The 27,477-nt window shown below is 38.6% G+C and overlaps 2 protein-coding genes across 10 annotated transcripts in view; one reads left to right on the plus strand and one right to left on the minus strand.

The window, feature by feature from the left end:
- LOC120427857 (ras-related and estrogen-regulated growth inhibitor-like) overlaps nt 1–27,200 on the minus strand; it is an 82,076-nt gene extending 54,876 nt beyond the window's left edge. For 2 of the 9 annotated variants that reach the window (XM_039592774.2, XM_052706224.1), the window contains exon 1: nt 21,397–21,831. The gene's annotated coding sequence lies outside the window, so the exon portion shown is untranslated. Of the gene's footprint in view, nt 1–21,363; nt 21,832–26,570; nt 26,819–26,984 lie in introns of those variants that run through there. The other 7 variants (XM_039592773.2, XM_039592775.2, XM_052706227.1 and 4 more) reach the window with 7 other exon arrangements.
- On the plus strand, nt 1,885–27,292 carry LOC120427855 (uncharacterized). Its single transcript, XM_039592771.1, has 3 exons — nt 1,885–3,977; nt 5,604–6,021; nt 27,137–27,292. The coding sequence occupies exons 1-3, from the start codon at nt 1,885–1,887 to the stop codon at nt 27,290–27,292; spliced, it is 2,667 nt and encodes an 888-aa protein (XP_039448705.1).
- Nucleotides 27,293–27,477: the final 185 nt, after the last annotated feature.

The raw sequence follows: 27,477 nt of genomic DNA on the forward strand, positions 1-27,477 counted from the left end.
AGCTTTTTCAAGATAAGTTCAAAGCATAGCAATCCTCTTATTTTTTTTTAATTCTAAGTACCCAACTTAATTTTCAAGGTAATTTCTTTGTTTGATGTCTAAGCGATGTCATTTTATGTTTCACGTCAACCTCAATATTAAACTTTGGTGCGGTAATCTTTGTAAAGTTAAGGTTCGCCAATTGTGAATACTCCGGTTTTTCCTGATAACTGTAAATATATCTTCAATTAAAATTTAGGGGAGTGTGGGGTAATTTGGACACCCTAAGGAAATTGCTCTGCCACGGGCTGTATGGATATTTTAAAGGAATGTGGATGACACCAGAGGATAATAGAGACCATATTTGATAGAAAAATGTCATGCATTTCGATAAATTTTGATGAAAAACCCATTTTTATCGCAAAAATTAAAAGGTGTCCAAATTACCCCCACATTTTTGTGTGGGGGAAATATGAACACCCCTATGGGGTAATTTGGACATGCCTTGTGGGGTAATATGGACATACCTTGTGGGGTAATATGGACACGCCTGGCAACACTGTTACAACCAGAATGTATTGTTTCTAAGCGCTCGTAAACAAATTGTCGAAAGTGGAGTTTTATCGTCTTAGTTCGACCTGAAACCGACTTAAGTTATCGCCGGAGTGGCCGCTGCGACCGTGGGCGTGTTTGCTGACCTCGTCGTTGTGTTACCGGATTTTCTCGGCTGCTGCAAAATCGCCGGTTTGTTTTGGCCAGGACGCGTCACTCGCTGAACATAGACGAGGAAGAGGAAAGTGAGCTGTATCATTCTCACGTCTCACTGCTCACCGCTGCGCCAGAATGATACGCTCTCCAACGACTGACAGCACCACAACAACAGTCAACTCAGCAAAGCGCGGCCGACCGAACGACTCGTTTGGGTCAGACGAACTGATGTCGTTTGCAACGCCCCCACAACCGTCGCAGCCGATGACCCTGGATGCCCTCTTCTCCGCCATGAACAGCAAGTTCGACTTGACGCTACGGAGAATTGAGGAGTCTAACGCCAGCATCGCCACCAAAATCGACACCGTTAAGGCAGAACTCGAGGGAAAGCTGGACGCAGTTACGCGCGAGATTAACAACTTTAAGGGCGAGTGCGCCACAAAGTTCCAGTCGAATGAAGTTGCACTTTCTGGACTTTGCGAGCAGGTCAACGAAATTCGTCAAGAGATGGGCGGCCTTGAGAAACGAGACGAGCTTATTGTGAGCGGTATCCCTTACTTGCCCGAAGAGAACCTGGCGAAGTACTTCAAGGCAATGTGGAAGGAAGTCGGCCTCAGCGAATCCAGCACGCCGTTGATCGACACCCGGCGACTGAAATCCGGTACCAACGGAGACGGAGTGGTCCTGCTTCAGTTTGCCTTGCGGAACAACCGAGACGACTTCTACAGCAACTACCTGAAGAACTGCAACCTGAAACTCTCCCACCAGGGCATCAACTCGACACACCGGATCTACGTCAACGAGAACCTGACCGTTGCGGCTCGGAAACTCAAGGTGGCAGCTCTGCGGCTAAAGAAGGACGGAAGGCTGACGACGGTATACACGAAGCTTGGGACCGTCTACGTGAAGCGTGCTGCTGGTGAAGCTGCTGTTGCTGTTCGTTCCGAGGAACACCTTCACCGACTATAGTCGAACTATTAGTTAAGTACTCATTTTTCGTTCTTTTTTCGTCCACTTAACACAATTTGTTTTTAATAAGTTTGTAATTTTGTAATTTGTGTGAAATTTGTAACCAAAAACTATCAAGAACATTGTAAAAATTGTCGTAGTTGTAGTTCTGCCCCTCTGTAGACTGCTTTCCGTTCTGTTCGCAATGCCAAGACCGAACCGTACTTCACTGAACATCCCCGGGCAGTGATGAACGCTGTCCTCCGTTCTGGCAAGCTCAACGTTTGCCACGGGAACGCCCAAAGTTTGTGTGCCAGAAAGTTTGCAAAACTCGACGAACTGAAAGATCTCCTGCACAGCTCAAAGATTTCGGTGGCTTGTTTTACTGAGTCGTGGCTTTCCCCTAAAACCAGTGACCGAAGATTAGCTATTCCCGGATTTTCTCTCATCCGTAACGACAGGAAGTTTCAACGTGGGGGAGGCATAGTGGTCTACTGTAAGCACCACATCGGTCGTACCGAAGTTTTCCGCACCGAACTGACAGCAGAATCGGCGGACAAAACAGAGTGCGTTGCGGTTGAGTTGCGTGTTGATGGTGAGAAGATTCTGCTCGTGGTGGTCTACAATCCCCCCAGGAACGATTGCTCGGAGTTTCTGGCTGCGAAGCTGTCGGAGTTTGGTACTCGGTATGAAAACGTTCTTTTAGTTGGTGACCTTAACACAGATTTGGCAGTACCAAGCACCCTACGAGACCGTTTCACCGAAGTCCTGCAAACCCACGCTCTGTTTTCGGTTGGTGTGGAACCAACCTTCTATCACAACCGAGGCTGCTCGCAATTGGACCTCTTCATAACGAGCTGTGCCGAGAAAGTTTTGTGCTTTAACCAAGTTGGCTTTCCTGCAATGTCGCAACACGATCTCATCTTCGGGTCCCTCGATTTCGACGATAACCCGGCACCGATGATCACTACGTACCGGGACTACGTCAATTTTGATGCAGCAACTGTCGAGAACGCGATTCTTGCCATCCCATGGAGTGACTTCTTTGCAAGCAACGAACCGGATCTACTGGTCAACTTCTTCAACGAACAGGCGAAGCAGGTGCACGATGCGTGTATACCGCTCCGGACAAAGAGAGGCAGTAAAGTATCAAACGCTTGGTTTACAAATGAGGTTCGGACTTCGATGTTGGAGCGTGACTTAGCTTATGGCGACTGGAGGAGAGCGCCGAGAGCCTTCAAGGACGAAGCACGCCGCCGTTACAACACGCTGAGGAACAGAACAAACGCGATAGTAGCGGCTGCAAAAGCGCAATTCCTTAATCGACACCTGGACAACCGTACACCGTCGAAAATCCTATGGAATCGCCTCAAAAGCATAGGGGTGGGGAAGGAGCGCACATCACCCACGTGTGACTTTCACCCGGACGCTGTAAACCAAACCTTCCTGTCAAGCTACATCGCTGGTGAACCCGTGCGCAGGAGAACAGGACCTGATAATCCGTACAGTTTTGCTTTCCGACCTGTGCAGCAATGGGAAGTGGTGAATGCTGTGTGGGATATTAGTTCTAACGCTACTGGACTTGACGGACTGCCGATTGCCTTCGTCAAGATCATCCTGCCACTGACCATACAGCAAGTCACACACATCTTCAACAGCATCATCGAGACGTCTACGTTCCCAGTATGCTGGAAGCATGCAAAAATCTTGCCATTGCGGAAAAAGCCTCATCTGAACGCGTTGACCAACCTCAGACCGATTAGCATCCTGTGCGCACTGTCGAAGGCTTTCGAAAAGCTGATGGAACGTCAGATGTCAACGTTCATCGCTGAAAACAACCTCCTTACGGATCATCAAGCCGGATTTCGGAAAGGTCAAAGCATACAAACTGCTGCTGTACGAGTCTACGACGAATTAGCGAAGACGGTGGACAACAGAGGGTCTGCTGTTCTGCTGCTACTCGACTTTTCAAAAGCGTTTGACACGATTCCACATCGCAAGCTGTGTGCCAAACTGGAAGTACAGTTCAACTTCTCTGTTTCTGCGGTCAACCTGGTCAAATCGTACTTGGAAAACCGAACACAGACTGTTTTCTGCGGTGATCAACAGTCTGAAACTGGAGTAGCCACTTCTGGAGTTCCACAAGGATCAGTGTGGGGCCCGCTGTTGTTTTGTTGCCACGTCAATGATCTGCCGACGGCCCTCAAGTTCTGTTCAATCCAGATGTATGCAGATGACGTTCAGCTGTACATCGGTCGTCCTGGGCCCTGCTCCCGTGAAATCATACGCATGATGAACGAAGATCTCGCAAGCATAGTGGAATGGTCGCGTCGAAACCAACTGTATGTCAATCAAGCAAAAAGCAACGCGCTGTTCGTGACTGGTCGCCGTAGAGCAGCTGTTCAAGCCAACATGCTGCCACCTGTGGTAATGGATGGGCAGGTAATCAAGTGGACTGAAAGTGCGAGGAATCTCGGCTTCATCTTTCGGGCAGATCTGCAGTGGGACGACCTGATTAAGAGCGAGTTTTTCACCGATGTGAAACAGGTCGTATCGAGGTGCTCCGATTTGGATGAAACTTTCAGCGTTTGTTTGTCTATGCATAAGATGAACTCATGCCAAATATGAGCCCTCTACGACAAAGGGAAGTGGGGTAAAACGGGCATTGAAGTTTGAGGTCCAAAACACATGAAAAATCTTAAAATTGCTCGCATTTCCGTAAAACTTCATCAATTCCAACTCTCTTAGATGCATTCGAAAGGTCTTTTGAAGCCCTTCAAAATGTGCTATAGACATCCAGGATTGGTTTGACTTTTTCTCATAGCTTTTGCAAATTACTGTTAAAAATTGATTTTTTTAAAACCTTAATAACTTTTGGCAACAGCCTCCAACACCCATACTCCCATAGGTCAAAAGTTAGGGAATTTCATGGACTATAAGCCTACGGTACTAACTTTTTGGCCAATCGCAGTTTTTCTCATAGTTTTTCGATTTTTCTAGAACAAGCATTTTACAACGTTAGTTTTTGCCCTGTAGGCCAAGAAGACGGCACTTTTTGGTCTCAATTTTGTCATATTCGGAATCCTCGGTCAATTTCACGTAAGTTAGAAGTATTGGAGTTGTAATTTTGATTTAAAAAATAATTAAATAAAACATTTTTGAAAAAAGAAATAGATCTTATTTACCCTATGATCAATACGTCAAATGCTGTATCAAGTAGGCGAAAACTTGTTTACCCCTAATCCGACAAAATTCTAAATAATATTTTAATTAATTCTAAATGGCATTTTTTCCAATCAAATTCAAAATTCCAACACCTCAATCTAATGTAAAATTTTCTGAGGATTCCGAATATGTCAAAATTGAGACCAAAAAGTGCCGCTATGGAGGCCTACAGAGCAAAAAATAACGTTGTAAAATGTTTGTTCTAGAAAAATCGAAAAACTATGAGAAAAACTGCGATTGGCCAAAAAGTTAATACCGTAGGCTTATAGTCCATGAAATTCCCTAACTTTTGACCTATGGGAGTATGGGTGTTGGAGGCTGTTGCCAAAAGTTATTAAGGTTTTAAAAAAATCAATTTTTAACAGTAATTTGCTAAAGCTATGAGAAAAAGTCAAACCAATCCTGGATGTCTATAGCACATTTTAAAGGGCTTCAAAAGACCTTTCGAATGCATCTAAGAGAGTTGGAATTGATGAAGTTTTACGGAAATGCGAGCAATTTTAAGATTTTCCATGTGTTTTGGACCTCAAACTTCAATGCCCGTTTTACCCCACTTCCCTTTGTCGTAGAGGGCTCATATTTGGCATGAGTTCATCTCATGCATAGACAAACAAACGCTGAAAGTTTCATCCAAATTGGAGCAACTTGATACGACCTCTAGAACAAACCGAGCAGATTCTACAAATACTGCCTCTTAAGCAGCAGTGCGGAAAAATTTATGCTAGTCTCCGCACGCTCTACAGTTGTGCTGCTGGTGCTCCGGTTGGGACTCGCCTAAAACTGTTTAAATCGCTGATCCTCCCCCATTTTCTGTTTGGCGAAATCCTACACGTCAATCCGAGTGCAAGTGCCATGGACAGACTACGGATATCGCTGAACTGCTGTGTCCGGTTTGTATACGGATTAAACCGTTACGACCACGTAAGTCATCTGCAAGCAAATCTCCTGGGATGCCCGCTGGACCACCTCTACGCCCATCGCTCCTGCATCTTCCTACACAAGCTGATCAACACGCACTCTCCACCTGCACTGTTCCAGAAGCTGATACCGTTCCGGGGTCGTCGTTTGGCAAACTTGATTATCCCGCGCAACAACACAGCAACCTACGCTAGTTCACTGTTTGTACGAGGCGTGGTAAACTGGAACATGCTGCCAACGGAGGTAAAGCGATCGAGAACGGAAGCAGGTTTTCATGGGAAGTGTCTCGCGTTTTGGAATAGTTTTTAAGTAAAGTTGTATTACTGCGACAAATACGAAAGTAGCAATCAAAAAGGGGTTCCCTTACGCTACTAATAAATAAACAAACAAACAAAAAATACCTTGTGGGGTAATATGGACATACCTTGTGGGGTAATATGGACACCTTTTGTGGGGTAATTTGGACACATGTTGAAGAATAAGTTTAAAATTTGATTTTTCGAGCATGTTTTTTAACCTTCAACCTGGTTTCAACCTGGCTCACAATATTTCATCAAAGGTTTAAATAATGATTTTGTGATACAACTATATTTCAATAGGAAGATAACAAATTGTTCAGTGTAGTATACATAATTTTATCATTCATTCTGAAATGATTTAAACATTGATTCTGGATTAGGCACAAGTATAGTTTTTAGTGATTAGGATATCGTTTAGATTTATAGAAATCAATCTTTATATAGAACCAATTAACCTGAAACTATCCATTTTTTTTAATTTTACATTCTGTGGCCCTTCAAATTTAAATAATATTGTAAACCAGCATAGAAATTAGAAATGTTAAAGAAATTAATTAAAAGCAATCAACTTTAGAGTCTAGTTGAACGCCAAATGTACAGTAATCAAATTTTCATCAATTCGAATATTGGAATAAATTTATCTAAATTAAAAAAGGGGTTTTGTGAAAGTTCTAATTGTCCACATTCCTTTTTGATTGTTTTGACATTTTAAATCCCTCTAAATTTAACAAAATCCCTTTAAAAATTCAACCAACCATGAAAGTTACTTTTTTTTACCTGACAGGTAGACTTTCAGGTATGTCCAAATTACCCCCAAAGCATGTTCTATCATAAATTGCAATTTTTGATGATAAAAATGGATAAAATGCACAATTTTTATACGTACATATCTCAGGCATCGTCCAAGCAACCCCCTTAAACAAAAATTGACTACTTTTTAGCCAAATAACCCCTGCAAAACCTTATTTACCAAACCTCAAATATTAGAACTTAAGGCGAGGCCAACCGGCCTTTGGAATCTTTTACATATTAAACCAAAACTACTTAACCTATTCCAACTTTTTTGGTTTATCCATACTCCTAGGCCATTACTAGTACTAGCCTTATCACTTAAATTGCCGTTTTCACTTTATATCCGAAGAAAACGTCATTTTTAAAGGGGTGTCCAAATTACCCCCAATGTCCATATTACCCCAAACTCCCCAAATTAAATTATTGTTTTGAGTCGTTATTTATCATATTGCAAAAATCTCGATACTGGAAAATTTTATATCAGCTATGTTTTTACTTCACAAAAAGTCACTCATTGCGAATTATGATTCGTAAACATTTTAAAACAATTATAGTAAACTATATAGTTCTTCAAAATTATGAGGATACTTAATTAGATAACGAATAAATAACGAATAAATAACGAATGAATAACGAATTTAATACATACTTTTCTTTTTAAATTTTGCCACTATTGGCATAGTAAAAAAAAACTCCCAGGTCCCGGGAATTCCCGGGAAATGGCCAAATTCAACTCTCGATTCCCGGGAAATTGAAAATCTCGAGAATCGTCACCCTCTAATTGCAAGTTTCTGCCTTGTAGTCCGAAGGCTTGAATGGGGACAGCATCCAAACCTATTTTTACTCCAAGAAACCTTCCATCCCAGAGTTCGAACTGACGACTTTTGGATTGCGAGTCCAACCGCCGCTAACGATTCCACCGGAGCAGGCTTGGTTTGGTGTGTAGTTTGTCGATTCCCACACCTGGACTGACTTAACGGCCTAACAACAACCAAGGCCGGGACCGGTGTTTTACTTCTCCATCCGAAGGAAGGATGGAGCAGATGGGAATAGAACCCATGATCATTTGGAACACGTACATGCCCGACTACCGTAAATATTTTTAATTGTAACTCGGGACTCTGGCAACTAAATTCAACAAAATTTTGGGAAAATGCACAGAATGGTCAGCTTAACAAATCCCTTGAACCAACATTTCAGAATTAAAAAAATGATCAGAAGCCGAGCAGGATTCTTGAATCTCACATGACTCACGTGCCACGAGTGCACAGTTTGACACCATTATTGCGTGGTTCCGTCCCCAGCAGCCACCACGTATGCAGATTGCAGATTTAGCCAATTTTCACGGTAAATTCCAGGGCCACTGACTGACTGCGGAATGATTATCGTCTTCTCCGGCGCTTTCTACCAACCAACTTTTTTTTCATTCTTTCGCAAATCGAGAATAACGGTTATTCAGGAACTCGCAGAAATGAGCAAAGCCCTCGCCACAAATAAATTCCATTCTACACAGCGCAGGACCTCAGGACCCTGCTGGGGGGAAGTCCCGTGACCAGCTCGGCACAGCAACAAAATGTAACCAGAAATGATTTATCGAAAAATATTACACTCAATTTGCAAATTATGTACTCCTACAACTCAATAGCAGTAAAATACGAGCCCTTTTCTTCCTTCTCCGCGTTGCTTCGAGGCGTTTTTCGAAGAGTCGATCGGTCACCGTGTCCGAGTCCTGCTGGCTCTGTAGATGCTGCCGGTTGGGAGCCCACGGGGCAGAGAGTCAGGGTCTGTCTCTCGCACGTAATGGATCGACCCCTGGGACCGGACAATACTGGCTCCGCGCCGCCGATGCCGGTCCGATATCCCGGTATGGTCATTGATTGGTGGTCACCAATAGTTTATCAATCCTTTTCTCAGCGAACCCATTCTCAGTCTCCTAGACTAGAAGTACCTGGTCGTTTGACTGACTGACTGACCGACTGCGTCCGTCTGGTGTAGGTTCGGCTGGTTGTGGTTTGGAGTAGATCTTAGTGTAAGAAGGTAAACTAGCCCAGATAGCCAGGGCTGTGGCTGTGCGAGGGTGAACTTTTCCGCAGGTATATTAATAGGGCCAGTGTTTATAGCCATTTGATAATTTTGGGACGATGTGTATTTTAAGCAAAGAGAACATTCATTGAAGGTGCTGTAACTGGAAAAGACCTTCAGGGAGAGTTAGCTGAGAAAAGTTATTTGATTTTGATTGGGAAAGGTGATGAAAGGAAAATTACATTGTTGAAATTTTAGTTTAGAAGTTTTGTATGGCGATGACCATACATTCTATGACTAATATAAATATTACATGTAAGTACTAAATTGAATGACAGAACAAGTTAAGGGTTGCCTTGCGTTCTTCAAGATGCATTAAAATTTTTAAGAAAAGAGTTACAAAATGATTTTTAAGCGTTCTTGTTTTACGGTCATAGAGAATGAAGAGAAAATCCAATTTTCATATATTTTATTTTTTTGTACAGACTGTAAAAAAGAGTCCACGTGCTGTGTGGATGGCCCTTTTGCAAAACGGTTTGTAATTATTTGAAATGTGTAACTAGGGAACGGATTTGTTGATCCGTTAAGATCTTTGGCAAAAAGTACCCAGTTTCGTATAACCTCAATTTTTGTTGTTGTTTTAAAAATGTGTTAATGCTAAAAGATGGTTATGTCATTACATGACCAAAATGACAAAGAACATTCCCGCAAATTTCAACGTAATACCTACACGCAAAAAAGTCCGTTCGCGTAAACGTGAACAACGTACCATGAAAATGGAAACAAAGCAAATTTTATGATAAGATTTTGCACCGTGAACAAATGCATGTTTGCAATCGATTTTCATGAACGTTTGTTCACGAAAAACCGTAACACCTGGTCTGGTTACGTTTTTCCTATTCCCGTTATCATAAACTTCGTTCATGGTATTAGGAAACAAATCATACATTTGTTCACGCTATTGCAAACAAAAAAACGTTACTTAATCCACCTTTAGGTGGTTGGTGCCTTCCTCACATTCATAAAGTCAATACATTCAGTAAAAATAGCAACATTCCCTTAACATGTTTAACAAATCAACTTCATTACTCATTTCTTTTGATAGGGTTCGCAGACCTTCAATATTTCTGGCTCATCGGCAAGGTCTGATAAAAAACCTTTTAAACGATAGTACGCATGGAAGATTCAGACAATATTTCTATCACAATATCTGAGATCCGGCCTCCAAAAAGTGTATAAATAACACTTAAGTGCTAATAACTTTTGATAGGGTTGTCAGATCCTTGATGTTTTAGGTTTATTTGAAAGGTCTTTCGATTATCTAACTAACGATAGGTCGCATGATGGACCTGGAAATTATTTTTATTGAAATATCTGAGATCCGGCCTTCAAAAAGTGTATAAATAACACTTAAGTGCTAATAACTTTTGATAGGCTTGTCAGATCCTTGATGTTTTAGGCTCATTTGAAAGGTCTTTCGATTATCTAACTAACGACAGGTCGCATGATGGACCTGGAAATTATTTTTATTGAAATATCTGAGATCCGGCTTCCAAAAAGTGTATAAATAACACTTAAGTGCCAATATCTTTTGATAGGGTTGTCAGATCCTTGATGTTTTAGGCTCATTTAAAAGGTCTTTCGATTATCTAACTAACGATGGGTCGCATAATGGACCCGGACATCATTTTCATTGAAATATCTTAGATCCGGCCTCCAAAAAGTGTATAAATAACACTTAAGTGCTAATAACTTTTGATAGGGTTGTCAGATCTTCAATGTTTTGGGCTCATTGGAAAGGTCTTTTTAATACCTTTCTGAAAATGTATAACATGATAAGGTTTCTTGCAAAAACCACCCTTTTTACAATCTTCCGGACTTTAGTCAAAATCGTTTTTTTAGCATAACTTTTGAAGTACTTTACTAAACTTCATAATTTTTAATAGGGACTTATGGGACCCCAAGACAAATCGAATGAGACCAAAACGGTCCAAATCGGTTAAGCCAGTGCTGAGATAATCGAGTGCATATTTTTTGGTGCACAGACCCACATCCCTACACACACACACACACACACACAGACATTTGCTCAGAATTTGATTCTGAGTCGATATGTATACGTGAAGGTGGGTCTAGGAGGTCAAATTAAGAAGTTCGTTTTTCGAGTGATTTTATAGCCTTTCCTCAGTAAAGTGAGGAAGGCAAAACATGAATTTGTGGGCGTAGCCACAGCTTTGAAACAGAGACGAAGAACATTCAAATGTAGTGCAATATTTTAAACTCACCCTTTACTAATATTGTTCAAACTCGACACATTTCTCTTCATCAGAACATTCCCGGGAGGTCGTGAGCATTCTAGGTTTTTTGCCTTCCTCACTGAGGTAAGGCTATAATCCTGCTCTAAAAATGAACTTTGTATAAAAACGTCGTAGACCCACCTTCATGTATACATATCGACTCAGAATCGAAAACTGAACAAATGTCTGTGTGTATGTGTGTGTGTATGTGTGTGTATGTGTGTGTGTATGTGTGTGTATGTATGTATGTGACCAACAAACTAGCTCATGTTTCTCGGCACTGGTTGAACCGATTTGACCCGAACCTGTTGCATTAGACTTGGTTCAGGGTCCCATAGATCGAGTTTTATACAGATTGAAGTTTCGATAAGTTGTTCAAAAGTTATGTATAAAAATGTGTTTTCACATATATCCGGATCTCACTTAAATGTATGTAAACTATGTCCGGGTCCATCATCCGACCCATCGTTGGTTAGGTTATCAAAAGACCTTTCAAACGAGTCTAAAACATTGAAGATCTGGCAAACCTGTCTCGAGATATGGCCCTTTAACTGATATTGATGGACTTTTTGGAAGCTGGATCTCACTTAAATGTATGTAAACTATGTCCGGATCCACCATCTGACCCATCGTTGGTTAGGTTATCAAAAGACCTTTCCAACGAGTCTAAAACATTGAAGATCTGGCAACCCTGTCTCGAGATATGGCCCTTTAACTGATATTGATGGACTTTTTGGAAGCCGGATCTCACTTAAATGTATGTAATGAGTGAGGAAGGCTCCAACCACATAGGTGGATTAAGTTAGTTTTAGTCTTAAAATCAAATTATCTACAAAATCATTTAAAAATCTAAAGGCAAGAAAATAAAAAAAAAATATTACCAAAAAATAACTAGTCAGTAAGCAGCGTTGGTGGTGTAATAGACTTGATTGCATTTCACTCCATTGGCTTGGATTTGAAATTCTGATCATGTCGTAATAAACATTTGATTCGAATTCAATTTCAAAAAAAGGAAACATCTATACAATTTTCTAATTGATGTAGAAAGATAAACAAAAACCGAGCAATTCTCTACGAATAGGCTATTTTTATTTTTGTTTGTATTTTTTGATTTGGCTCAAACTTTTTGGGAGCCTTCCCTACGACCAAAGAAGCCATTTTGTGTCATTGGTTCACCCATACAACTCTCCATACAAATTTGGCAGCTGTTCATACGAAAAAAGTACGTGAATACTCGAAAATCTGTAACTTTTGAAGGAATATTTTGATCATATTATATATATTGATTTATTTTTTGAATTTTTTAATGTTTTAGTAGACAAAATCCCACAACTTTTGAGCCATAGAAAAATATGGAGATAAAATTTTCCGCCGAGAAAAGATTTTTTGAAAAATATGTGTTTAAAAAAAAAGAAATTGTACTGAAAAACAATTATTGACTGCAGTTTTTAATGGAAAATCAAATTTGCAATCGAAAAGTACTTCAGAGATTTTTGAAAAAGTGCACCGTTTTCAAGATATTGCCTCTTCTAGTTTTATTTCAATTGCAAAAATCCCGCTTTTCAGGGAACAGTCGTGGCTTGAATGGTTACAATGTTCGCTTTGTAAGCGAATGGTCCTGGGTTCGATTCCCATCTGCACCCAACGAGAACGTTCTGGACTCATTGAATTGGAATTGATGAAAAACATGAATGTTCACGGCGGCGTTCCATCCCCTGCCCTTTGGATTGGCAAGCAATGCTGATATAGTTGAATCCAAGAAACGGACGAGAATAAAGTTGAATGCAAGTTGAATATCAGAACTATACAAGAATGCATTGGATTGCATGCAGGCAGGCGCATTTGAAATGAACCTACATTACCTCGCTAAAAATAGCCAGGGCGACACAGAATTCATCCAATAAGAGATGAGAAGATTTGAAAAGCATTCCTATTAGAAATGAGAACACACGAAGAATTCGAACAACAATGCAAACGGTCGTAGCCGCTCGCCTAGGGTGGCTCCTTAGACAATTCACCTTCCCAAAAAACCGTCCAACTCCAAGCGAAACTTACTTGGGGACACCGTGGTGATTTGCTCTTGACCCTTTAAACAAGTGGAGCATCAACACTTCGCGTCTTCCAAATCCCTTTCCTTGTCCCTGGTGCGCGGAGGAGATGGGAGCGGCCGGCAATGGACGGGCTGTCATGGTGTTGAGAAATCTGGTTCAGGTGGAGTTGGTTCTATTCCCAATTATCAATTCCTAGGCAACCTGGGCTTAGACAATCATCACATCACATGGAAAAATCCAGTCTGCAATCCGCTAAATTCACCGTCTCCTAGCGTAGCGAATTGCAAAAATCCCGCTTTTCGATTTAAAAAATAGTATCAATTCCTGAAAAATTTCCAAAAAATTGACCGAGAAACATTGCAGATTGGGCCTCTGGTTGCTGAAATACAGCGAATAAAACAAAAAGAAACAAGAAAGTTGAAGTTTTTTAAGTCTCATCCAAACATTTTTTATTTAACTTTAGAACAATAGAACACTTTCCCATTTGTAAATACATTCACGAAATCAAGAACCTCACCTGTTCGCAAAGAAAGTAAAGTGCAACACCCTGCTACTAAAAGACAACAGTTAAGATTGTCACCATTTCCAAAAAGAACCTGTTGTTCTTTTTGTACTCAACCTCAAAATAAACTTAACGATCTCCGATAAAAACTTCAAAAGTGTTACAAATCTCACCATGCAGCAACTCCCGGACCACTTAACCTGGCCAAGTCTGCGAGCGCACGCTCTTGGTGATCGATCAATACCTGGGGAAAAGTAGTGCACAACCTAATTCAATCTAAACACACATACACACAAACACATATCACATATTTCTTATGGCCGTTGAACTAGCGCCATCCGCGTGAGGCTCACCTGGTTATGATATTCAATAGATTGTTGCTCCGTGCTACAGACACCACGGCACACAGCAGCAGAGGACATCTCTTCCTATATGCCGTAAAGCGCGCCCGAGAGATGATCCCGATATCATCGCAAAACCGCGTGCGCGCGCGCTGGAATGTCGTCTTGAGTTCCGCGGCCCGATTCAATCAATGTTGGCCCCCCGAAAATCTCTCTCCCGTTCGAAGCCCACTGGAGTTGGTATAATGTGGTATAATTAACAGCGCAGAAACCAACAACTCATTCCCGGTTTTTGGTGGTCACTTTGGTTCGGCCTTTTGCTGGATTTGTGGATTTTAACCAATTGGTTGGGTTGTTCTCTGCCGAATCAGGGAAAATATTTAAATAAACTTTAACCAGTCCTTCGTTTACAATCGTTGCACACCGGAAGGCACACCTATGGTTCTATTTCTTAAATTCACTTTATTAATATGTAGGGCGTCCAGTTTTCCCGGGAAACGAGAAAAATATTTTTAAGAATCCCGGGAATTCCGGGATACCTACTTTTTAAAAAGTAAAATAATCCATGTTTTCATTCTATGTGTTATGTTTTTCGAGTCTAGAATGATGTAATTTGCTCAATACTATTAAAAGGTGATAATCTAAACTTCAACCTTAACAAGAACAGCAGATTTGATAGTTTAAAATTACTTAAGACATTGGTTTTTGTTATTTGTTCAATAACTACATATAAATATGATACGTTTTAGGGGACATAAAATGCCAACTTTTCAGAAATTTCCAGGTTGTGCAAAAAATCATTGACCGAGTTATGAATTTTTGAATCAATACCGATTTTTTTCAAAAAGTCTAAATATTGGTTGCAAAAAATTTACAACTTCATTTTTCGATGTAAAATCAAATTTGCAATCAAAAAGTACTTCAGTGAAATTTTCAAAAAGTGCACTGTTTTCAAGTTATAGCCATTTTTAGGTAACTTTTTGGAAAATAGTCGCAGTTTTCATTTTTTTTAAATTAGTGCACATGTTTGCCCACTTTTGAAAAAAAAAATTTTCAAAAGCTGAGAGAATTTTCTATATTTTGCTTTTTTGAACTTTGTTGATACGACCTTTAGTTGCTGAGATATTGCCATGCAAAGGCTTTAAAAGCAGGAAAATTTATGTTTTCTAAGTCTCATCCAAACAAACCACCATTTTCTAACATCGATATCTCAGCAACTAATGGTCCGATTTACAATGTTAAAATATGAAACATTCGTGGATTTTCCCCATCTTTTCGAAAACAATATTTTCAAAATTTTCAAATCAAGACTAACATTTCAAAAGGGTCAAACTTTCAATATTACTTCCTTTTGAAATGTTAGTCTTGATTTAAAAAATTTTAAAGTATTGTTTTCGAAAAGATCGGAAAATTTCACGAATGTTTCATATTTTAACATTGTAAATCGGACCATTAGTTGCTGAGACATCGACGATAGAAAATGGTGGGTTGTTTGGGTGAGACTTAGAAAACATCAATTTTTCTGCTTTTAAAGCCTTTGCATGGCAATATCTCAGCAACTAAAGGTCGTATCAACAAAGTTCAAAAAAGCAAAATATAGAGAATTTTCTCAGCTTTTCAAAAATATTTTTTTCAAGGGTGGGCAAACATGTGCACTTATTTAAAAAAAATTGGAAAACTGCGACTATTTTCCAAAAAGTTACCTAAGAATGGCTTTAACTTGAAAATGGTGCACTTTATCAAAAATTCACTTAAGTACTTTTTGATTGCAAATTTGATTTTACATCGAAAAATGAAGTTGGATTTTTTTTGCGACCAACATTTTGACTTTTTGAAAAAATCAGTATTGATTCAAAAATTCAGAACTCGGTCAAAGATCTTTTGCACAACCTAAAAATTTCTGAAAAGTAGGCATTTTATGTCCCCTGGAACATATCAAAAAATAAAAAAAAATAAAAATAGTGTTTTTTTGCAAATCAAGTTTAAGTGACAAAAAGTTAAATTAATAATCACCAAATTTTTGTTTTTACCGTGTATCTTTTTTTTTTCAGTGTAGTCCTTATGCATACCTACAACTTTGCCGAAGACACCAAGTCGATCAAAAAATTCCTTCAAAAGATACAGATTTGTTCATTAAAAATAATTTAAAAGATATTAGTTAGTTCTAAACTATGAAGTGAGATTTATCTTTTTGTAGACCTTTGCAAAAGTAAAGCTTGATTTTTAAATTTTGATTTTTTTTATTCAAAAACATTGTTTCCAGTGGTGTTTTTCTTTCATGAAGGATTTTTTAAAGAAATAAAAACGAAAAGAAAGTGAAAATTAACACCTAAAACGGTACATTTCATCAAAACAAAATTGTACAGTACCTTTCGATTGCAAATCAAATTTTGCTTAAAAAATAATTTTGAAAAAGTATAGAACCACTCAACATCAGATCAATTCCGGATTTGAATGATCTTCAAAAATATCAATAACAACAACTAAAATCAATGGACTGCTTTTTTCCCCAGCGAAGCGCTCTTATTGTTATGCGATGTTCCAATAATCGATGCGGGCTGTGGACCTTTCTTCGACGGCCCCGTGGTCAGATCATGTTTTATGCGCTTTCACACGAGATTGGCAGCTTTGCCCAATGGCCAAAATGTCTTCAGTGAGTGAATGTGTTTGTGTATGTGTTCGTGTTGTGTACTCGAAATGGTGACCGTTTACCGGTTGATGGACGCCGTTTTGACGCGGAAATGACCGCTTCGTCGAAGAAAGCATCACTCATTGGAGAGGCATTGGGCGAGAACCGTTTTACGACAATTGCTGAACAAGTTTTGTTGCAGGAAGTGGATGCACTCCTCGCGTGCTGCAATTTGCATCAATGGGTGACGAGGGCGCAAAAGGGTCTCGAAAGGGTCGTTCCGATCATTGTGCGATAATAAAGCGCGAAATGTGCCCCCTTAACTCAGGACCCGCCAACTCCGACGATGAACCGTTTTCTTCGACAGGCCATTAAACGGCGTATGGTTGATACTTGGTTGAGCTACGGCCGCGGAATGGATAACTAAATTGGACTTTTTTTTCCCGCTAAACTATTGCGCACTGAACAGCTTCAGCTATTGCCGGCCGGCCGACTGGCATTAGAAGAAGATATTATATCAATAAAAGAGCATAAAATGGGCGTCGGTGGGGGTTTCGTTTTGGCGGAAAGTGTGGCCTTTCATGTCTGGCTGCTGGCCGAGTCGAGGGTGCCAGGCGGTAGGCCTTTGGCCAATGGATCACCCCGAAAGGGTTGTGGCACAGAACAAAAGTAATCGTTTCTTTACACCAAGGAAAAAAGGAACTAATGTGAAAACAATTGGATTTTTGCATGCAGCTAAGCCTACCTCAATAGCCGTTAGCGGTTGATTAAAGTTTGAGGTGAGAAACGTTTTATGCATTATAATAACATTCAGCTCACTTTTCTTCTTATGATATATAGATGTAAAGATAATTCAAAATGTAAAAAAAAATCAAATTTGGCAATGGCATTCCCTCTCTATCACTCCTTCCCTTTTCATCGACTTGCGCTCTCACCGCTGAGTCTCTCAATATCTCCGAAAACTGCAATGAAAGAACGCGACATGGCGATTAGGAACCGACCACGCATGACGTCCCGTTAAACTGCGTTTGCGAAATTTGGTTTGTGGCGGCTTTTGTGGTTAAACGCTGTTGCGGTAGCATGATCGTAGAAGCGGGAATGAGAGAGAAAAGGAAAATGTCAATCGCGAGTGTGTAAACACGAAAACGTGTCCCGCTATGTTCGGCGCTGAGAGTTTCAATAAGGAGAGAAGAGCAGTTGTATTTGAGGCATGAATATTTAGGCGGGATAATTGTAGTTGCTGAGAGCTGATATTTTGATATTTTAACAACCCTGAGTGGAATGAATTGAAACCATGAAATTTGAACACTTTGACCTGGTTCCTATTTTCATGAACGTGTATGACCTCTGAACTACTCTAAAGTGATTTAGAATTTTCTAATCCAAGATGGCGGCGAAAATGGTGGTAATGAAGTTTTGAAAAAATCTTGATTTTTTTATTGATCCTATAATAGTAGTTTATGCAACAGGTTTCAAAAAGAGGATTTTCAGCATGAGTCGTACATTTATCCAACGAGGTTCAGCGAGTTGGATAATTACGACGAGTGATGAAAAACAAGTTTTGCAACGAGTTTCATACAACGTTTTTTGCCATTCGAAAACACACCCTTTGAGCAGAATTATAGGACAAATCTGGAGTTTTTTTTGAAAAGGTCCTATAAACAAAATTTTCATTTTTTGCTTTTTGGGTGTTTTTGAATACCCCTGACTCAAGGCGGTTCTAAAAACACCCAAAAAGCAAAAATTTGAAAATTTGTTTATAGGACCTTTTCAAAAAAAACTCCAGAAATGTCCATGCATTGAATCAATGAATCGTTTAAATGATTATTTTTTTTTTGAAAAGTATAACATTTCCAAACAAATGCTGAAAAGTTCAACTTTTCAGCATCCATTTCAGTGCTGAAAAGTAGAAGTGAGTAGAAGTAGAAGTGAAAAGGGTTACTTTTTAATTCTGTTATTTTTGGAACAGAAAAGTAGGCTGTTTCGTCGTTTAAGAATGACAGGAAAAGTAAGTAGTTTTACGAAGAAATTGCAAAAAAAAATGTAAACACTGAGTGTAACCCGCTAACTCCGATGGACATTGACATAAGGTGTGAGAGAAATACACTCAATGTTAACATTTGTTATAGGACCTAATAAAAAAGTCTAGATATGCGTTTTGTAATTAACTAGACAATACACTATTAAAATTTGACTTAAATGGGGTCTTCCGGGTCAACGTAGATTCGAAAAGTACATCAAATTTCCCTTAAAATGACATGTTCCAAAAAAAATTTACCGTTGAGTAACGGAAAATGGCAAAGTTTAAAAAAAATGTGTTTTTTTCGATGATAAAAACGTTTTTTCGGAATTCTGAGTACGCTATCAAATCGGGCGTCCAATTTTAGATAATAGTCCCTTTAACACTAAATTTCTATCTCATCACCGTTTCAGGCTGCAAATTATTGAAAACCATGTCTTTTTTCGCATGTTCAAAAATGGAAGGGGTCGTACCGCGCCTCCGTCACGAAATATCAAAAAACGGACCTCGGATTCGTGATCAGGGACAAAAGTTACTCCTTAGGACAAAGTTTCACGCAAATCGAGGAGGGATCGGGGCAACTGCTAAGTGAGTTGGCGGAGAATTACCCAATTCTGTTCGCTCTTTGATTTGTGTGTAACAAGTTTAATCTTATTTTTAATCAATAATCAAAATACTAAAAATCAATCATTTGATAATCAACAGAAATTTTGTTTTTTTTTGTAGCGATGATAAAATAAACTTAAAAGGTGAATCCAATGACTTGTTCAAGATGGGATGGGCAAATTATATAAAAACAAACAAAATTGCCACTTGTTTTACGTTTTTTCCCATCTGTGGTTATAAAATGCAAAATTTCTAAAAATTTGTAAAGTGCCTCAATTGAATAAAAATGCAATGATAAACGATAACGTTTTCAATAGTTTACAATCGATTTCACATTTAAATTGCTATCTGTTTTTCTGGGACAATTTTGAAGGTATAAAATAAAATTTGCATTGTTCAAAATACAATTTTGATGGAATTAGTTTTATTTGAAATTCAATTAAATGATTTTTAACGTATTGAGCATCAGTATACAAAAATGCAACTTTGAGGCAACAATGATTTCGAAGTGAAATTTGGCGTTATGTTTAAATAAATACGAAAACATCATTATTCCGTGGTACTACAATTTTGCTGAGTATGATCATAACTTATTTTTCATGCCTGATAGATAATATTGATTCATGTTTTACGCATGAATATTGCTTCAATTTACGCATGAAAACTATTTTAATCAAGATCGCACCGCATTTTTTGTGTAGTGATATTAAGTTTATTATATCTTTTTATTTTTAATCCAGGGAAATATAAAAAAACTCAGAATTTCATATTTAAAATTTTGAACGGAGCATTGTTTTGACACAATTTCCATCGACAGAATTAGGCCCACTGGAATAATTTTGAAGTTTTTATGAATATTGGGGGTGGTACAACCCGATGTTTTGAACTGTTGGACGTTTATTCTTAGTCTTTGTTTAAGAATTAAAAATATTAGTGTTGAAATATTTCATCTCATGAAAACTTAAACATTTCATAATTCTTTGCTTGATTTTTTTTCTGAATCTTATTTGTCTGTACACAGCAAAAAATCCGATGGTAAAATCGCATGCAAAAGCAGGCACATCACCTTTGTGAGAAAAAGCATGTAATATTGTATGAGAAAACGTGTACACAAAAAGCATGTACCGAGGAAAAAAAAACATATCTGCTCACCCCAAAACTAACATCAATTCGGCTAGAGTCATATTCAGATTACCAAGTCCGCGCCCCAACCCACTCGGCTATTGCGCCACTATAATAATAGTTGGATCTTCACCGATGTACCTGTAGGTTTCCCATACATCGTATGCAGTTAACACAGTATACGACGTACGAAAAACCTACTGTTACATTGGCATTGATCCTACTATTTTCATAGCGGCGAGATAGCCGAGTGGGTTGAGGCGCGGACTTGGTAATCTGAATATGACTCTCGCCGGATTGATGTTATGTTTGGGGTGAGCAGACCTGATTTTTTTTCTTCGGTACATGCTTTTTGTGTACACGTTTTCTCATACCATATTACATGCTTTTTCTCACAAAGGTGATGTGCATGCTTTTGCATGCGATTTTACACAGAAATTTTTTGCTGTGTATGTAAACAATGTCCAACAATCCATCATCCGACCTTTTGTTGGATAGGTAATCGAGGGACCTTTCAAACTAGTCTAAAATTGTGTATGTTTCAGAAACTTTTCTGCGCCTGTAAAAACTATAAATACACTTTTTAAAAAAGTTGCTCTAGATGAAGTATTTCGGTAAACCCCGCAAAATATTGGGAAAAAGCCCTTCATTCATGGTGCCAAATATCAAACTTGCCATTTTTTTTATCTTTATTTGTTCTACGAAACACTAAGTTAAAATTGCCACAATATTGATACGTCCTTTTCTCGCATTTGTCCAGATTCTGGCGTTTGAAGCTCAATTGGATTAAAAATCTATTTTAAATTTGAATTTCACAGGCACTAGATTTTAGCAAACGTCACTTCCACTCAATGACTCATGCGCAGAATGCCACCACGGCAAAAAAACTACTTCCCCGACTTACCTTTTGAGTAAACCAGTTTGATTGGCTGCCTACTTGAGTTACGGCCAATTGACGGGATCCAGCACACAGAAGTTCCTGTGTTTGTGTGTTCTACAACACGGCGGTCACTAATTTGCCACGCGCGCGCGCGGCCCACCGGTCACCGGAATTTGTATACAACACCACCAAAATCACCCACGCACTCTGCTCGCACTCTTCACCGCCTAGTGGTAGAACTATCCAGCGCTTAACTGGGTGGTCATTGTGGTCAATATTGGAATGTGTCTATGAGTTCATACCCAAAATTGATTGTGACCCGGCAGACAGCCGACGGCGCCCCCTCGACGGGACACGTTTTGCACACACGCGAGGGTGTCGAGATTCTGCGGAGAACCACAGAATTTTGGTTGGATACATTTACACAAGTTCATTACTCATTTATCTGGTTCTATTCAGTATTAAATTTGTTGTAAACTGCTTTTGGTATTTGTCTGTTTGTGAAGTTAGTTCAGTGAATTGTTGTTTTGTATTAATTTCTTTTGAACTTATTATTTCCAAACAAACTAGTTTAAACAATTTATCTAAATGAAATCAAGTTTTGAACAAGAAATAAATTTGAATTGGTCAGTTTTTGCCATAATCGAAAGTTGATTTAAGGTGGCTTTTGGAAGCTCTTCTGAAGTTCCATTCCATTTGTTTTGCAAACACAGTCCAGACTCGATTATCCGAAGCCTCAATTATCCAAAGCTTTGATTATCCGAAGTATCATTTAATTTCTTACTTTCAACTTCAAATCCTGCAAAAAAAAAGGAATATTTTAAAACGAATCCAAACTACTAAATATGATAATTGACGCAGGAAATGCATCTTGAATGGTGTGATGTTTATAAGACTTGTATTCCCATAGTAATTTTAAAAATATTTTGTTTGAATCACGATTTTTTTTAAGGTGGAGGTGCGATATAGATTTTGAAAATAAAAAAAACACAGGTAGATAAATAAAATTGTCAATTTGAAATAATTTTTCACAGCTAGGGTTGGCAAGTCAAACCGTTTGCTAGCGTAAAGTGTTGGGAGATTTGCAAAGTCAATTTCGATTTTTTTTCACACCATCGTCACCATAGCCGCCACTACACCAGCCACAGTCGCTTGGTATAAAGTTGTACGAGTTTTTTTTTTATAATGTTGTTGTTGTTGTTATTATTTCTGCTGGCCTGTACATAGTTGGGTCTTGTTGATGTTTTGAGCTTTCGGTCTGTTATTTTCACTGTTTAACACTTGGTTCCGTTTTTTTACACTCCCTGAGCAGCTCCCTGAGACACTGTCACAAGCCGTTACGGAGCAATGAGTCTGCCATCTGGTCGAAATTCAATTGTGCCGAGCCAGGGGGCGCCACCCGTTTTGAAACAGGTGGTCGATTTAATGAGGTGGTGGAAAATTGCTGATTAAATTATGGCAGCAATATGAAGGGGGAAGTGCAGTGCAGTGTGCAGAGAGCTTATGTAAAGGATGCAGTGATTCAGGCGAGAGCACAACGGCTGTGCACTTGACTTTCACACAATTATGTTGTTGGCGTTGGGCGATTGGTATAATTTAATTGATTAAGTGATTTTGGAAACCATTAATGGAAGGGTAATAGCGTTGCAAACGGTATCAATATGCTACAAATGGAAATTGTTGCATAATCTGATTAAAGCTCAAACAGTGTGTTTTCAAATAAATATGTATTTTGTATCGATGCAATAATGATACTAACAGGTTTCAAGTATGAAATCTGCTTAATTTCCCCGTTAAACAACGGAAAATTTCAGCACACAACGAAGTAGATCATTACAATGTGAATTGTAAACAATTATTTAAAAAAATGACATCAAATCAAATGCAATAAATATTAATGTCACTGCATTAAAATGTCACATGTGATATGAACATTTTCATTAAACAATTAAATGTTCACTTACAAAGCAAAAAAACAGAAAGAAAAATCGCATGCAAAGGCATCACCTTTGTAAGAAAAGTCACTTAACGGTGCATATCAACCAGAGCTTTTGCACCCAGATTTTTGTTACAGACATTTAAGTATCTTCAAAACTACCGGAACTATCGATAAAGTGTTCTATTCATCCCCTTAGTTAATACTTACAAAAAGATCTACAACAATTAAAATCAAATTATTTCAGGATTGGGTCCGTAAGTTCAACAATTTTAGAATAAGAAGACAACAACTTCCTTGGTTGTTGTTTGTGTACCCTTAATATTACGAACTGCATGTAAAGTTTTTCTACACACAAACAAAAAAGTTGCAACCGACGGGATTCGAACCCAACATTCTCAAAGCGGACTAACGCTTTTGTCAACTCGGCTATCAAACCGATGAAGAGTGGGTAGGATAAACCCCAAGTAGCATTTGGCAACATTCTAAATTTGATTAAGTCCAGTTTTTTTTGTTATAATACGGGAACTTATGTATGACATTTCGGCAACAAAACAATCTAATGATACAAACGCTTTAAATTGCCAACAATCTTTTTTGGAAACATATAAAAAACTAATTCGTTACGTTGTTGCAACATTAGACTTAGTCATGTTTTGTGCTGAGAACAATATTGAAATGGCAGTTCTTAGATACTGTTCAACCCAACCATTCATTTATTCATCAAATCTTCTGTAGCTCAGTGGTAAAGGCTTTGAATGGGAATCTGTAGGTATTGGGCCAGAATCCAGACGGTGGCACCTTAATTTTTTGGTTTTGTTCAACATAAACGGCAACATTATGGCAACATGATGGCAACAAAACAAACTACTTTACCGACATTTTTTGCAACCAAATTTTGTTTCTGCAATGTCGTTGCAACTAGAATGAATACAAGCTGTGAAATGTTGTCAACATACCATTTCGTGCGCTTTTTATGTCATCAGAAGTGTTGTAAGAATGTTGCCATAGCAACTTTTGATTGTTACGAAATAGTTGCAATCAAGGATACGCAATACAAAATGTTGCTTGGGACGCTAATATAAGCTTGACAATTCGTTCAAGTTGGTTTCCCACACTGATGAGCCACATATTTCTATTTACATAAAATTTAAGAAAATAATGCAGCATATATGTTATACCAGGGGTGACCAAAGTAAGGCCCGCGGGCCAAACGTCATTTTTTGTGGCCCGCGGACCCATTTTGGATGATCATGTAAAATGGCCCTTTTACGCATCTTTAAGGTTAAGCCGTTGATCATTTTCAAAGAAAATTCATCATCACTCATTTTACTCTGTATTGAATTCAATTTTACGAATTTCTGCACCGAAATGAATCAGCATGTGCCGGTTGTTGCCTTCTTGAAGCCACTGAAGGAACTTTTGATCTAAATCAAATGTGTTTCAAAATTTATACAATGTTGTGCTACAATCACTGACGTCCTAGTTGGCAATCATTGATTAATGACGATTTCCATAACTTTGCAAGGATAATCGTTACCAAAAGGAATCAGCATGTGTAGGGCACTATTCTAAACATCTAGGAATTACGGCAAAATATTGATAGGGACGCAACATTTATATCTTTGAACGAACACGTTAAGTGATTTTATAATTCCTGGAAATTAAGGTTAAGTTTATGCCTATTTTAACACGTTTCGTAACAGGTTTAAATGTGGTTAAAAAGATTAAATTATGTCAAAATTTTCATCAAATATTTATTGAAATTTTATTAAAAGTGGAGGAATCATTTTCGAAAAATCTTTAAGCAAATATTTATAATTAAGATTGCACAAAATTTAAAAAAATAAATTACACACATTTACAAAGTTTGTGTCACCCCTTATTAAACATATTTATAAATTAAATATAAAAAAATCAATTTAATTTCAACAATCGTGATTTCACAAACATAACGAAAGTTGCAATAAAAATCAGATGAATAATGTTTATGTTGGTTTGTTTTTTTATTTTCTGATTTTTATAAAAAAAGCCAATTGATTGAAACTGTTTATTTTTTTTTGTTTTCTAATATTTTGTTTTTAGTTTCATAGATTTAAATAAAAAAAAAAAATTATCATATGGCCCGCAGGCTCATTTGAGCTTCAAATTTGGCCCGCCATTCAAAAACTTTGAGCACCCCTGCTAGGAGGTCAAATTAAAAAGTTCAGTTTCCGAGTGATTTTAAAGCCTTTCTTCAGTGAGGAAGGCAAAAACAGGCAAATAACTGAAATAATAGTGTTGCAAAATTGCAAAAATTATAACCAAAATATAGGTAAAACATACCTCAAAACTGTTTCAGCAGTGCTACCGGCAAGAAATAACAAATTACCTTAAGGTGAATCGAGCCACCAGTTCTTGGACAAGTTCTGTTCAACTTAAATCCTTTAATGAAAAAAAAAAAAAAAAAAACAGAATTTTGTAAGTTACTGTATTTTCCCTAAAGCTGCGTTTAAAAACTCGAGTTGTGGTGTGTTTGTTTTTGCAACAATAATTCTTAGAAAACTCCTATTTAACTGAACCTATATTTGAACTCGACAGATTGCTTTCTATCGTTATATTTATTTTTTGCATCACACATAACTTGCCTCTGTTACGGCATTTTCCTTACAACTGCTTTTAAAAACTCGAATCGTGGCGAAACGGGAAGGCGCTGCTTCCCCGTTTCACCTCAACATAAAAAACAACATCTAATATCGAGAATAGATCTTCTTATTTGAGCCAGCAAGCCAGCAAGTTCTATGCAAGAATGTTCCATGATGAACACACGTTTTACATATAAAAAAAAAACATCATAAAAATAGGCGAAAACCACGTATTTTGCCAGATTAAAGCCAGATAATATCCTGTTCAGAAACGGATTTGAGTATCGTATAGAAATTTCGACTTACTTTGATTTTTTTTAATCTTCTTGATTTTTTTTTAATAAATTAGGGGAAATTCTCGTATGTTTGGCAGGTTAAGCACTCGCTCCTAACTCCATCCGATTTGCTGATTTTCACTATTTAAACAATTTTTTTTTGCAAAACTTTTGATAGAAACTTTGTTATTACGCTTGATCAAGCGTCAGAAGTTAATGAAATACAACCGAAATACTTCGTTTCATATCACATTACTTTTTCCTGCTCATTTCTTTGGTCAAGGTCACTTCAACGTCCCTGCCCTCTTCACTTGAACCACGCACTTTTCTTGTTTGGCCAAACTGTCCCCTAACTTCTCGCGGTGTGCAAAACAAAAAAAAACAAACTAAACTCACGCTTGACGAATTTCGCAGAACAACAAAACACTAACTTGCGGCCAACAACAACACCGGCCAAGGTGCTTGCGCCCTATTTGTTATGTTTTCCTCTACTGTTCTGCCGCCGACTCGGCATGTCGGCGTGTCTGTGTGTTTGTGTGAGTGTGTCTGTGGGTAAGGAAAACCTTCCCAAAACAAAAACTTAAAATGTGCGATCGAATGCGAAATACAAGCCGAACCGCGACAACAAAACACGACACTCTACGCTGAAAATAACGAGAAAAAATAACAAACTATTGTCGCCGGAGTCGTTTTTGGAGAGAGAGAGAGAGAGAGAGAGACACACACTCAAATTGACAGTCCATGTGTAAGAGAGAGAGAGCGAGTGCATGGAAAATTCAAAAAACCGCAAATGCAGAAAAAATCACACACAAACAAGTCGCGAAAATGTGCGCACTTGGCGCGCGCGAAATTTGCTTTTCGTCGTCAGCAAAAACAAAAAAATGCAACTCTGTACCGAAACAAGCTCGAAACTCGCGAACGACCGAAACGAAACGATCAACCAAACAAACGAACCAACGAAGGAGGAGGAAAACAGTTTTGCGACCGGCGCGATCGTGCGACAGAATGAAACTGAGAGCGATCGACGGTGCGCTCGGCTGGAAAAGCCCCCGACGACGATCGACTGGCGGCGTGGCCAGTCGGCGAGCCGAACGAACGAGGTTCGTTGTCTGTGGTGACCGGCTGATCGCGAATCTTTTTTTTTGTTTGACGGTGTGTCGGATTGGGGTTTGCGGTACAAAAAAGCATAGTTTTATGTTTTTTTTTTAATTTGAAATAGTTTATTGATATTTAAAAAAAAAATTCAAGTCATTCAAAATTTATTCAAAATTTTTATATGTATTGTCTAATTAAAGGGGGGGAG

The sequence above is a fragment of the Culex pipiens genome, chromosome 1 (genome assembly GCF_016801865.2).
Source record: "Culex pipiens pallens isolate TS chromosome 1, TS_CPP_V2, whole genome shotgun sequence".
NCBI classification, from domain to species: Eukaryota; Metazoa; Arthropoda; class Insecta; order Diptera; family Culicidae; genus Culex; species Culex pipiens.

Excerpts from the sequence above, each read along its gene's own strand:
- LOC120427855 (XM_039592771.1), top strand. The coding sequence starts at position 1,885 with ATGAACGCTGTCCTCCGTTCTGGCAAGCTCAACGTTTGCCACGGGAAC. Across the intron at positions 3,978-5,603 it reads TGGTCGCGTCGAAACCAACT|TTGTGCTGCTGGTGCTCCGG; the intron begins GTATGTCAATCA and ends CACGCTCTACAG. Across the intron at positions 6,022-27,136 it reads GGAACATGCTGCCAACGGAG|GAGGAGGAAAACAGTTTTGC; the intron begins GTAAAGCGATCG and ends GAACCAACGAAG.